This window comes from Syngnathoides biaculeatus, chromosome 22 (genome assembly GCF_019802595.1).
Source record: "Syngnathoides biaculeatus isolate LvHL_M chromosome 22, ASM1980259v1, whole genome shotgun sequence".
Classification (NCBI taxonomy): domain Eukaryota; kingdom Metazoa; phylum Chordata; class Actinopteri; order Syngnathiformes; family Syngnathidae; genus Syngnathoides; species Syngnathoides biaculeatus.
Genome location: NC_084661.1, coordinates 10,547,768 through 10,560,601, shown reverse-complemented (window position 1 = coordinate 10,560,601; position 12,834 = coordinate 10,547,768). Strand labels below are relative to the sequence as shown.

The window sequence follows — 12,834 nt, the reverse complement described above, 5'->3', positions numbered from 1 at the left end:
TCGGCCGAGTGTGACGTCACCGATTAAAAAAAAACGCTGGTGGAACCTCGCCGGCCCCGCCCACCTCTGACGTCGCAGGGGTCTCTTAAATGCGCGTGACCGGCTCGCGCCGCTCGTCTTCCACACAATTTTGCACTTTTCTCTTTTTCGGGGGAGGAGGAGGGCGAGAATGAATCCGCCGTGCGGGAGATGCGCCAAACCGGTTTACCCCACGGAAAAAATCAACTGTCTTGATAAGGTAAAAAACGAAAAACGAAAAAAAAAAATCGCACGTTTTGCCTTAATTTTGCTATGAACTTTACATTATTTTTTACATTTTCTATTAAGATTGTAGAATTAATCAATCAATGTTTGTTGCATGTATGATTTTGACGGGATGAAATCTATCCACCTGCTTAATTTATTTAATTTTGGATTAAAAATGTTATACAGGGAACTACTAGTAGTACATTATTAAATATAAAAAGTGAGTTGTGAGTACTTTGGAGGTCCACTTTATGTGGGGTCAATGTGGTGGTGGTGGTGGTGGGGGGGGTCTTTTTATACCTCGAGTAGCTGAATTCTGCAGTTGTTAGCGGTTTATGTGGGGGATTTGTAAGGGAGATCAAACCGGGTTGTGAACAAGGATGACAAGGGAACAAAAAGTTATGCGGACCGTGTTACTTTAATGATGTGAAAAGGGAGGATGACACCCAGATTCCTAAATCCAGGAAAAGGGTAGAACTGCGGAACCGTCGGTGGTAACGAGGGGCTGTTTTGGGAAACAAAGATTTGGCCGCGACAAAGGAAGTCAGTTTCCCTGGCGATAAAATTGAATAAATTTGTTTGGGGCGGGGTGGGATTAGGTTGACAAAGTACTTGAGCTTGGTGTCATCTGGATATCAGTGAGAGCAGGTCATGTATTTATAAAATAAAGTTTCGATATGGAAGCTGTGGTAAAGAGCATTGGACTCACGACAGAGCTGAGGGGGACGCCTGTGGCGAATAATTCAAATTTAATTCATTTGGGCATCCCAGTCACTGGCGCATACACACATCCATCCATTTTCTTAGATCCTTATCCTCACAAGGGTCGCAGGGAGTTCTGGAGTCTATCCCAGCTGTCAACAGGCAGGAGGCGGGGTACACCCTGAACTGGTCGCCAGCCAATCGCAGGGAACATGGAGACAAACAGTCGCACTCACAATCACACCTACGGGCAATTTAGACTGTCCAATTAATTTTGCATGTTTTGGGGCTGTGGGAGGAAACCGGAGGACCCGGAGGAAACCCACGTAGGCACGGGCAGGTCTGGGATTCATCAGAACTGTGAGGCCAACGCTTTCCAGTTTATCTAGTGTGCCGCCGCATACACACATTTCAAAATAAAATGTTCGTCCACTCTCAACTTTAATTGAACAGACATTTAATTTAGTCAGTCTGTTAATGTACTACAGAGTAAACCAGGCCAGTTTGTTTTACCACAGATTTGAGAATAATAGTGGGGGTATGGACTCGGCGATTATTAGATTAATTTATTTTTTTTTTTGGTGAAATTAACTTTAGTGTTTATGTGTGTGTGTGTAGTACTGGCACAAAGGCTGCTTCAGCTGTGACGTGTGCAAGATGGCGCTGAGCATGAACAACTACAAAGGCTTCGAAAAGCGGCCTTACTGCAGCATGTAAGTCCTAACTAACCAGAAACTCCGTGAACTGGAACATGTGATGTTTGTGTCATGTGATGCTTACTTACCCTTTAAAAAAATGTGATAATAATAATAAGGCACTATCCCAAAACCTCCTTCACCATCGTGGCCGACACCCCCGAGAACCTGCGCCTCAAGCAGCAGAGCATGCTCAACAGCCAGGTGAGGCGAAAAAAACAAAAACACTGACATCACAATTACCAGCATTAATAGGGCGGGGGGGGGGGGGGGGCATGTTATTTTTTTTTCTCCTAATATTCCGTTTGTGTTATGATCCGAGCACAGGCGGGAGCTTGTGTTTATAACCATAAAAGTCTCTGCAGCGCCGCGGCGCTCTCACAGCCTGCAAATATTCCTCATAGTCACAACATGACTCACGCGTACAGTACGCAAGCGCCAGTCAGACGTTTCCAGTCCAGGGGTGTCAAACTCTGTTTTGTCGCGAGGCTCATTGTCGTCACCGTGAAACCATGAAAATCTTCCACGCTGTACTCATGAAATTTATGAACTAGTTTTGGAATCAGAAAAATTTTTTTTTTTTTCGACTATTGTTGACGTTTAACACAAAAAATGCTCGCAATGCCTCAATGTTATTTATGGTATGACAATTTGAACAAAAATCGTGGAAGTAAACGGCGCCGCACACAATCATGCGGCGGGCCGGATCTGCCCCAGTGGGCCTGGACTTTGACACCTGTGGTTTAGGCTCAATAGCACTGGATTGTGGATCCAGGACTTTGACTGGTGTGTACGCCCGCATAAACGCAGAAAAAAAAATGCAATCTTTTCATTTAAAGCTAAGCTACGCTAATGGCTAGGCTACGCTAATCGGGTGGCGTTTGTGAGGGCGCGGTGTCTCGAAAAGCCAAACTTTGCATTCCAGGCCCTCTACAAGGAGGAGTTTGAGAAGAACAAGGGCAAAGGTTTCAGCGTGGTGGTGGACACGCCGGAGATGCAGCGGCTGAAGAAGACACAAGAGCAGATCAGTGACGTAAGAAAAACGGGACACCACCTTCGATGAGGAGATCGCTGATCTAAAAAAAAAAAAAAAAAAAAAAAAAAGACTGGGCATACACATCGAGCGGTATGTCGATTGGTTTATCGCCACAGGCCGCCATCTTGGTACTCCCAAAACGTGTGGAGGACATGGCTTACAGGTTGGATCATGGTGATGTTTTTCCTCAAAGATTGGCATGTAGAATTAAAACTGGTCATGTGAGCTCGACATTTTTTCAGTTCTGGTAACATGAAGGATTTTTAATTCGACTTGGTAAGCCAAAAAATGTGCAAAAGTGCAAAGGTAAGACATAGAACACCATGACTACCAAGAAACCTTGCGTATTACCTAGGCCCCGATTTCCGTGACTTTTCCCAAAATACGCCGTGAAGCACTACCATCATAACGTAGCAAAAAACTAAGCAATTTTTGTCAAAAAAACAAAATTTTCAGTCAATCAGATATTTTTTAAAATAAGGACTAGCAATGGGAAAATACTTGTTCGTTGGCTCTGCAACATCCTATTTCAGACAGAAAATTTAAACTTGTATCCTCGTATTTGAAAATTACATTAAATTTGCAGAGTTCTGTATGACGAAATTCATCAAAAATTTCACGGAAAATGTGTTTTGTTGCTTATCGCTTTTTCGCAAAAACCATCGGCCTATAAAAGTGAAGCGGAGAGTGATCAGTGGACAACAACTGTAAACAAAACACAAAATAAAAAAAATCCCTTTACAAACAAACTTTAACAGTGTCAAAGTAAATCTTTCCAACTGACCTGTGGAATGTTTTCTCACAGCCACGAAACTGGCGATTAACGCAATTAATCGCTGTCGCTGCACAGGTCGGCATGCTTGTTGGGAGTATCAAGATGGCGGATGGCGGCTTCAGTTTTGGTGGCCAATGAGCCATGCAGTCTTTTTGTTTGTTTGTTTGTTTGTTTTTTAAGATCAGTGGAGGAGCTCCGGAATGCTTCAATTATTCCAATTTCGAGACAAACACGAGTGGAATCTATTTTAATCGTTCAGTCCTGCTTAAAGGGTAACTGGGGTGTAGCGCCACCCTGCAAAATTACTTTTAACGAACGTAAGAAGCCGAAATAAACTTATGATCGATATTTCCAGTTACGTAACGCGGCGAGGAGTGAGTTGGGAGTTCAAGCTGCGCCAAGAGCACTTCAACAAGCTGCAGCGGCCCTCTCAAGGAAGTCCGGGGGGAACATTTCAGTCATTTCTCTCTGCGCGAAGCGCCGGCCCTATATGGGCAAAACATCTCAGCTTGCGGACACCCGGGGAGCATCCGCTCTCACGCGCATTCCGCACGAAAAACCCCCCAAAGCGGTCGGACGCATGGGGAGGGACGACGAGCTGCGCAAAATCAGATGGGCCTTCTTTGACATTAAAGCAGGATTAACTGATTTTTAACATCTTTATAAAGGTGTGAGACCCCACACAAGCTCTCGTTCATGGGACAGACTAGAAAGAGTGGTGCCTATCTCAAATATGATTGAATCATCTCAGGGGGGTTGGACAGAAAGTCAGCATTCACAGATTATTATTTTTTGCTTTGATTTGCGAGCGCTTGTATGTTGGCAGCGGCTCGACTCACTTCACGACAAGCAGCAATTTGCCAGGTTCGATTAGTGAGCAATTCTTCCAAATCGAGGCTTCGGGATGTTCATTGGCGCTTCCGATTTGTGTATTTACAATCACATGTGCATTAAATTGCGTCAATGTTGTGGCGCTTTCGTACTAAGTAAAGGGAACACAAAACCTGGAGCAACACACGTAGACAAAAGTATTCATATTCTTTGGCCCTGTGGCTACAATGACGAAACTGGTTTAAGACGACGCAAAAATACATCTTATAGCACGTCGCCCAGCGTTTTGTCCGATACTGTTAAACATTTAGAAGGTGATAAACTAAGGTACGTGGGAAAAATGGGAGACACTTGGCACAGAGGACCCATATTTAATGCCGAAGTAGATGTTTTTGACAATAAGAAAGTGGACTGTTAACCCGCTTGCGCTTGTCTTGGACAACTGGATCTACACATGGATCTTGTGAGTAAGTCGTCGACATTTACACGGGAGAGCTTGAAAAGGTAGAAAAGTCTGTTCACGTACAAATACTTCCTTGCTGGATCTGTTCTCAATCAAGAATAAATCCCACATAGCGATGGAACCACTTAGGGTTTTTTCAATACAAATAATATTTAAATAAATGACCCCTGTTTAACACAAACTCGCATTCATTAACTGATTTAAAAAAAAAAAGACAGCGAGTCGGCTCCTCCGCACACGGAAGCGCGTTGCGGCCGCACTTTAAACTTCGGAAAATCTCTCCGTAAGCGACTTTTAAAAAAAATATATATGTATTGTTCTCCAATGAGTCCAATGCGTATTTTTTCAAAAAAAAGAAAAACCGCTGGGAGAGGCTTCAGCCCCCGTACACGGAAGCGCGTTGCTGACACACATCAAACTTCGGTAAACCTGTGTGTGACCGACGGTTTATTATCCTTTTCTTAAATACGCATTGGACTCATTTTTAATGTTTCGTGGGAGGTTGTGTTTGACTAAGAATTGTCTCAAGAATGTTTTGAGGATTTGCAGATCAAGTATCACGAAGATTTCGAGCGGAGCAAAGTACGGAGTGACGCGCCGCCCCCGGAAAATAGGCAAGGTGATTCAAATTCTTCACATACGCATCTCCATAAAGAGAATATGTATAGTAATGTACTTTTTTTTTTTTTCCTTCCTCTGCAAAGAACCGTCGAGCCAAGCAGAGGCACAGATGCGCCCGCCTGTTACTATGGCGCCGTCTGGTGGAGGGGTGAGAACGTTGCACGTATTCTACTTTTTAGGGTTGGGATAGTCCAACTTTTTGTTCTAATCTAGGGCCACAATCAGCAGATGGGCTGGAGGGGGGGGGTGACCAATTTAAAGAAAGAGGAAAATGTATTTTTTTATTTTAGTAATATATTTGCAATAATCAGTTACCAATAATTTAAATCCCGCTTCCTACCCATTCCTGTCATTAATATCACCCACCATGCATTAATGTCATGTTTGGAGGTTTAATGCATTAAAAGATGCATTTTATTCGATAATTTAAATATAACCAACAGAATAAACTTCTAAATAAATAAGCCAATTAAAAATGAGCACAATTTTTAAAAACATTTCCATTTTTGTCTTGAATTTAATTATATTTAAAAAATTAAAATACAAGATTACATTATGTTCATTATGACTAACATTTTAGCTTTTTTATATTAGTTGTAGTTACCAATACTTAAAAATCAGCCCAAAAAAATTTACATTTAAAAATGAAATCTAGTCTGCATTAATCAAACAAAATTTGTATTTTGCACATTGCTACATCAATACAATCATGAAGCAATTTAAAGTATTTTTTTTACATAATAAACCTGCAGTTGGTTAAACTATATTAAAAAATGTTTATATTAAATTCATTTAAATATAAAAATGTGCATGAATTAAGTTAAAAATGTGCTTTTTTTTTTTTTTTTTTAAATTTTACAGCCATCGTTCATTATCCTTTCTAAAAATGTCCCTTTAAGCGCAAACGTTTGCCCACCCGTGGAATATTAATAGCTGGGGGAGTGTCCCTTTAAAAGAAATTCTACTCGCGTCTCTGCCCCGACACAGAAGCGGTACCAGGCCATGTACAGCTACACGGCGGCGGAGGCAGACGAGGTGTCCCTGCAGGAGGGCGACCTCATCGGCGACGCGGAGCTCATCGACGAGGGCTGGCTGTTCGGCAGCAACCAGCGCACGGGCCAGCGGGGGATGCTGCCCGCCAATTACGTTCGGCCCGTGTGACGCCGCAAAGACGTCGCTCACCTGGAATCGGAAGTTTGCGATCGGTACGCGAAGTGTCTCGCGGGGTGTTCTCCTGGTTCACTGAGACATTGGATCTATGATTTAAAAAAAAAAAAAAAATTAAAAAAAAAATCTTGAAATCTGAATTAGTAACAGTGATTAAAAATAAATAAATCCCAGCCCCCCCACCAAAAAAAGCTGCTAATGTACAAAAAGTCAACTTTATTCAAAAAATAAATTCCAAAATACATGCAGATAAAATTTTTCTGAACATTTATATTAAGACAATTTTTTTTTTTAAAGTTAAAAAGTATAAAGAACTGCTGCATTCAAATGAACAGTAAAGTAAGTAAAGTTGTGGCACGGGGGGGGGTGAATCGCCAGTCTTCAAGTGAGCAAAAGTGACTTGGAGAAGAAGGAGATTCGCTTGTCGATTTTGGCACGCAGCTTCGTCGGCAGCCTGACGAGGTGCGGCGAGAAGATTTGGGCGTTGCTTCCGAGGAAGTCCTCGCACAACCTGCAGGACAGAAGACGAAACCAGTGAGCCGCCTCGACTTGGACCACACACACACACTTACCAGGTTCTCAGATGGCGTAAAAATAAACCCAAACGATCATAAATCTCATTCACTGCAAAGCTGCCCAGCCAAGATGGATATTTGACGTCTATAGCCATCAATGGGAGTGAACGCGTTTATGACACGTGTGACCTAGGAGCAGCTAACTAGTAAGCACCCTGAGAGGGATTTGACACGACAAGTAAAGCTCATTAGTGCTAGCGAGTGTATAAATAGCTGGCAACGTAACCTTCCTGAACACGAGCCGCGGCTACACGGCAGTCCCGTACCTGAGGAGGGGGTACGGCTCCGTCTGGACGATCAGCACATCGCCGGTGTGAGTCTGCGACGCACACCTCAGCATGGTGATCTGCCAACGACAATGTGGTGTCATGTACGACCGGAGAGTGGACGCATTGGACCGGTCTATACAGTACCTGGGGAAAACTGGGCTAGCCTGGACATAGGAGGACTTTTTTAAAAAAATTGACAGGGTTTGTAATTTAGAAAAAAAAAAATCCTGTAACCTTTGGGAGGGTCCACTATGTTCCGACCACTGTCAAAATTTAGGGCCAGGCTAGTTTTACAGGCCCAGAAAAGGACCATGGCTCAATAAAAATCCATAATTTTGGCACCACCTGATGGGTTTAATGATAAATTTGGTCCGAGTTTCGGATGTTCCATTTTGTCAACCATCCTTGAATGCACCACATGCATAGTCAAAGATGAAAAATTACATTTTCGCTTCCCCTCCCAATAGACTTACTCATTTTGGTGTATGTCACAGATGAAGTTTAATGACCCAAGAGGACATTTTTTAGACAGACGTGCAACTTCATTTTTTGCCAGCTAATACTAACGATGCCCACGTGTTGAATATTTTGACTAGCGAATGGTCATTATTGTGTACATCCGACATGCATGATTGAGTGAGTCACGATCCTCTTTTGTTTAAAGTGTTTTGCACCAATCGTGTGCCATCATAATAAGCACTAGCATTAAACTCTGTACCGTCTTTTTTTGTAAATATCTCGTTTGAATGTGGGCACTTGGAGCTTTGACATAGCTGCGGCGCATGTATATACCAAATGGTATTTCCTTGACAAATGTACTCGGTAAGGCTTATAACCAGGTGCGCTCTGTAGGCCAGGAATTGCCGTATTTTAATTTCTAATACGAAGGGGAAACAATAAGTGTCACATACCGTATCCATCGCGATGGACAGGTTGCTGCTCCCCCCGAAGACGACGAGGTCGTCGTCGCTCCCCAGACAAGCGGTGTGGCACACCCTGCGTGGAGGAGAATGTTAGAAAGGGCACATTGAGGGCGAGATGACGCAGTAGCGCGTACTGTACGCGGCAGGTGGGTTGTCGCTAGTCAAACGGGAAGTGCAGCACTGGGAGTTCTCAATGCAAAAAAAAAAAAGTGCTTGGAAACAAAAATATGAAAACAGGAAATTGTTGGCATTGTTGGGAAAATGGAAACAGAGCGGAAGACCCAACACCCCGCCCAAGAGCTCATTTCGGCCAAAATTGGAAGACGTTCCCTGGAGGTGATACGGAGGGTAATGCACAAAAAAAGGTTTTGCCGCCGCCAAACTTTTCAAACTCGCCTCGGAATTTACATAACATGCATCGCGAAGCCACGTGATGTCAGCCATGCTTGTCGTTATACCCTTAAGGCAGACATTCACTTTGTTTCGTTAAATAGTCATTTCCGGCCTAGGGTTAGGGGTTTTTTGTAACGGCCGCAAGAGAGGTCACTCTTTTGGAAAAGGTAAGAGTGAGACTGGAATATGTGTGCAGAGGAAGTGACTTTTACCGGCCATGTTAGTGCTGCACTAGCGTTAGCACTGTGCTAGCGTGTTGGTGCTGTGTCAGTGATTTTTTTTTTTTTTTTTTAAACTGCCCTGTCAGCGCCGCACTAGCGTTGTGCTAGCATTAGCATTAGTGCTGTGCTAGCGTTAAACTCTGTATACTGTCTTTTTTTGTAATTATCTCCTATTTCAATGTGGGCACTTGCAGCTTTTGCACAGCTGTGGCGTATATATGTACCAAATGGTATTTCCTTTACAAATGAGACTAAAAACCTGGTGTGCTCCGTAACCCGGGAATTACGGTAGTTCTTTCGTTACTCGTAACGGTGTGATGCGGCTACCTGGGCTTGTCCCTGTGGGGGTGCGCTACCTCGCGCCACTCCCTCGCCAGCGTATCAAACCGCCAGGCGTCATCTGGAATGACAAAATAGGAAAATTAAAAAGCAAAGCAGTCGGTCGACATGACCGAGTGTGCACGGCACTTTTAGGTACATGGCCGGATTGCACAGCCTAGGTCGGTGCTAATGGTAGATTTTTACATGTAGGGATGCGACACCTACTGAGCGTTTCCCCGTCGAAGGACAGACCGCCGAACACGAAGAGGTTCTGACCCGCGACGAGCGTCACGGTGTGCATGAAGCGGCCCGGCGGCGCGAGGGGCGACGAGGCCTCGCTGGAGCGCAAGGGAGACAAGCAAGAGGGGCAGTCGGCACATGACGTTAAGTTCCACACGGATTTCGAGCGGTTGTTACATTTGAGTCCAGTTCCACACGTCCAGGTCCAAACAGTAGAGGTCCAACTCGGCGCTTTCCTGCAAAATATCCAAGGGGAAAGCGTTGCGGCGGGAAGGCCTTAAAAGAAGAAGCGGAGAGTTTAAAAAAAAAAAAAAAAAAAAAAAAAAAAAAAAAAGGTACGGTCGCCGACCCTGCCGCCACAGACGTAACCTTTGTTCCCCACCACGGCGCTGGCGTGGAAGTCCCCGGGGAAGAGCGGCGTACCCTGTCCAGGAAGAGAACCGAGTTGGACTTTTTAAGACCTTCCTCCCAAGTTTGAACATTTTCAAATCCCGAGGAAACGCCACACTCGGGAGGACTGACAGCGCAAACGGGCGCCAACCTTCATCTCGGGGACGCTCCAAGCCCCGCCGAGGGTGTCGAACACGTTGACTTCGTTGTGCCAACCCCAGCAGCGGAGCACCACGTCGCCGATGGTGAGCTAGACAGACACAAAAACCCGTCCACAAACTACGTTTTTGTTGTCAGCGGAGGACGACTCACCCAAGTCATCTCTCTGACGATGAAGTTCGACGACTCCATGTTTCTGGCCTCTCGCAGCGTCTTGCATCCGTAGCCTCCAAAGTAGACCAACCTGCACCCAAGCACACCCCAAAAAAAAAAATTATACTTTTAAACACACCGACATCCGCACTGGCCACTTTCACGTCGTCGCGCACCTGCCCCCGTACACCCAGCAGCTGTGGTTGCTCCTCGGCGAGGGCGTCGTCCCTTTGGCGGCCGTCACCTTCTTCCACGAGTAGCAATGCTGCGTGAGGTCCACGCTGAACAGCTACACATGCGAGATAAGTTTAAGGGAGCTCTCATTTACACATCCATCACACAAAAAATGTATTTCCATCATTTCTGTGGAGGTTGACTCTCAGAAAAATAACTTGTCATGTGCCATCCCCCCCGACGCCTCCGCCGGCCGCGTGCGGCCCACGTGCCTTATGTTCCCTACCTACTCACTTGGTTGCTGTACGTTTGGCCGTCGTAGCCCGCAAAGACGTAAAGCGAGCCGCCGACGTAGGAGCCGCAGAAGCCCATCAGGAGAGGGGGCGTTTCGCCCTCCATCTGCCGCCGCTGCCTGTTATAAATATTAAAAAAAAGGGGGGGGGGGCAGGACTTAATTGTCTTTCAAGTTCTTAAAAAGCTTTCAACGTTAGGGTATGTTGACCTGTACAGCATATGGAAATAGTTGGATTGTTTCATAAACAAGGTGAAGTTAGGACCACCCCCCTTCCTTCCATTTCTCCGGATGGAGGGGGGGGGGCAGTTTAGACATCCCTGCTCTAGTGTTGACTCAACAGAGGATGTAAGAAGGTCACGGTGTCTGGTGGTGTTTAGTTTTTACCATGTGCCGCTGTGCAGGTCGCATAGCCAGATCTCGTCGCTGGGGAGGACGACGTCACCCCCGTCGCCGGCCTTTGGAGAAGACATTTTTTTTTTTTTTTATGTGGGGGGGGGGTCCCCCATCCACAAATAAATTGCAAACGTGAGCAGACAAATGTAAACACTCCGCCACGTTTTCACAAATAGAAAACGTGCACGTGCCCTACAGGTATTAAAAAAGGTATTTTTGAAGTGGGGGGGGGGGTTCACTTGTGCCTCTAGCAATCAAAATATTGGAAGCAGTCCAGTGTCACAAAATAATCATACTATAAAACTACTGAAAATTAATCGCCCGGAACTGAGAAGGATCCTCAACTTTCAAAACGGGGTTAGCTTCTGAAAGTGACTTTTTTTTTTTAAAAAGGAGTTCAATCCTACCTGGAAGCCCCCCCACACGTACAGCGTGTTGTCCCCGTCAATGAAGGCAGTGTGGGCGCTCCTCTCCAGTAGTCTCGTGGACGCCGGGACGATCGCCATCCCGCTAAACGGTGGCCGGAAAGTAGATAAAAAGAGTAAAAAGAAGAAAAAAAAAAAGCCACACAACAAGGACGAAGCAATTCGGGGAAAAAATGGCGGAGAGCGGAGTCGGAAGGAGGTGTTGTGGATGTTTTAACACTCCTCCTTCCCGCTTGCTTGTCTCGTTCGTGCAGCTTTTCACCTGCACGGGCGTCCTGCCTCGCTGCGCATGCGCAAATCCTCCTGGCTTTTGTCTCCATTTAATGACTTGGAGTCACACAGGTGATCCAGATCTCGTGATTAGAAAACGGGGCTGGCTAGTAAATTCATAAATTCTTCATAATCGTACCAGGGGTGGGCAAATTAAAATGGGCAGCAGGCCACATACACCCCCCCCTCAGTTTTCCCCCAGAGACACATAAAAGATTTTGAAAAAAAATGCGCATATCAATTTTTACTTCATTAATTGGCTGAGTTGATTTATGGTATATAAAATAGCAAAATTCTGTTCAGGGTGGGATTGGTCATTGGTGGTCGTGACGTCATAAAGGAGAAAGTAATCATTCAGGGTAGTGCCATCATAAAAAGAAAGAACAGAGACGTTTTAAGATTGAAATTGGGCTCAAGTCAGGGCGCATGTGTACTGTGGAGCGCTCGGGCGTGAAGCTCTCGAACCCGTGCACTCCGTAATAGCTCACCATACTAAAGCTCATAAAGTTGCATCAGTGACTCACCTTTCATCTTGCAGGATTCATCCAAAATGGAACCCACGTGTTTATTTCATTTTAATCGCATATGTCCATCCATCATTTCCTTAGCTGCTTATCCTCACGAGGGTCACAGGGAGCACTGGAGCCTATCCCAGCTGTCAACAGGCAGGGGGCGGGGTATGCCCTGAACTGGTCGCCGGCCAATCGCACGGCACATGGAGACAAACAGCCGCACTCACAATCACACCTACGGGCAATTTAGAGTGTCCAGTTAATGTTGCGCGTTTTTGGGACTCTCAGCATCAGCACACGGGTTCATAATTACGTAGATATGATAAAACAAGACAATGTGACGCATAGAACATTTATTTGGCTGTTAATAAATCACATATATGAGGACATGCTAACTTTGTGAGTGAAGATCGAAGACTCTTGCGCGCAGACGCTGAGTTTTTGGCATACGGCCTCCCCAGACGCTGTTAAAAGGGACCGAGGGTCACCCCCCCCCCATCGGGGAACGGTCGGTTGGGTGACTCGTTCGCTAAACGAGAAAAGTCAATAAAGCAGCTGGTGTGGCAGCGCCAGCCTGGGGGGGAA

General features: G+C 45.3%; 2 protein-coding genes across 4 annotated transcripts; one reads left to right on the top strand and one right to left on the bottom strand.

Annotated features, from left to right (window-relative positions):
* The first annotated feature begins 85 nt into the window (after positions 1–85).
* LOC133495788 (LIM and SH3 domain protein 1-like) lies at positions 86–6,717 on the top strand. 2 transcript variants are annotated; one of them, XM_061810750.1, is made up of 7 exons: positions 86–238; positions 1,567–1,661; positions 1,763–1,847; positions 2,569–2,676; positions 5,298–5,367; positions 5,453–5,517; positions 6,357–6,717. In XM_061810750.1, exons 1-7 carry the CDS (start codon positions 170–172, stop codon positions 6,528–6,530), a joined length of 666 nt encoding a protein of 221 aa, XP_061666734.1. In that variant the 5' UTR covers positions 86–169; the 3' UTR covers positions 6,531–6,717. The 2 variants fall into 2 exon arrangements, with proteins under 2 accessions (XP_061666734.1, XP_061666735.1); XM_061810751.1 differs by lacking the exon at positions 2,569–2,676.
* Positions 6,718–6,737: 20 nt separating this feature from the next.
* On the bottom strand, positions 6,738–11,833 carry LOC133495787 (kelch domain-containing protein 1-like). 2 transcript variants are annotated; one of them, XM_061810747.1, is made up of 14 exons: positions 11,730–11,833; positions 11,450–11,552; positions 11,034–11,104; positions 10,649–10,766; positions 10,357–10,469; positions 10,181–10,271; positions 10,020–10,118; positions 9,828–9,902; positions 9,656–9,714; positions 9,464–9,576; positions 9,245–9,317; positions 8,292–8,376; positions 7,378–7,457; positions 6,738–7,047 (listed from the first exon to the last, which is right to left on the bottom strand). In XM_061810747.1, exons 1-14 carry the CDS (start codon positions 11,756–11,758, stop codon positions 6,918–6,920), a joined length of 1,239 nt encoding a protein of 412 aa, XP_061666731.1. In that variant the 5' UTR covers positions 11,759–11,833; the 3' UTR covers positions 6,738–6,917. The 2 variants fall into 2 exon arrangements, with proteins under 2 accessions (XP_061666731.1, XP_061666732.1); XM_061810748.1 differs by lacking the exon at positions 11,730–11,833 and having other exon boundaries at positions 9,656–9,754; positions 9,848–9,902.
* Between the last annotated feature and the right edge of the window lie 1,001 nt (positions 11,834–12,834).

Coding starts and splice junctions, on each gene's coding strand:
- LOC133495788 (XM_061810750.1), top strand. CDS start 170: ATGAATCCGCCGTGCGGGAGATGCGCCAAACCGGTTTACCCCACGGAA. Junction 1,662..1,762: donor AAGCGGCCTTACTGCAGCAT/GTAAGTCCTAAC, acceptor AATAATAATAAG/GCACTATCCCAAAACCTCCT. Junction 5,518..6,356: donor TGGCGCCGTCTGGTGGAGGG/GTGAGAACGTTG, acceptor GCCCCGACACAG/AAGCGGTACCAGGCCATGTA.
- LOC133495787 (XM_061810747.1), bottom strand. CDS start 11,758: ATGCGCAGCGAGGCAGGACGCCCGTGCAG. Junction 9,318..9,463: donor CTTCGACGGGGAAACGCTCA/GTAGGTGTCGCA, acceptor TTGTCATTCCAG/ATGACGCCTGGCGGTTTGAT. Junction 8,377..9,244: donor CCCCACAGGGACAAGCCCAG/GTAGCCGCATCA, acceptor TCCTCCACGCAG/GGTGTGCCACACCGCTTGTC.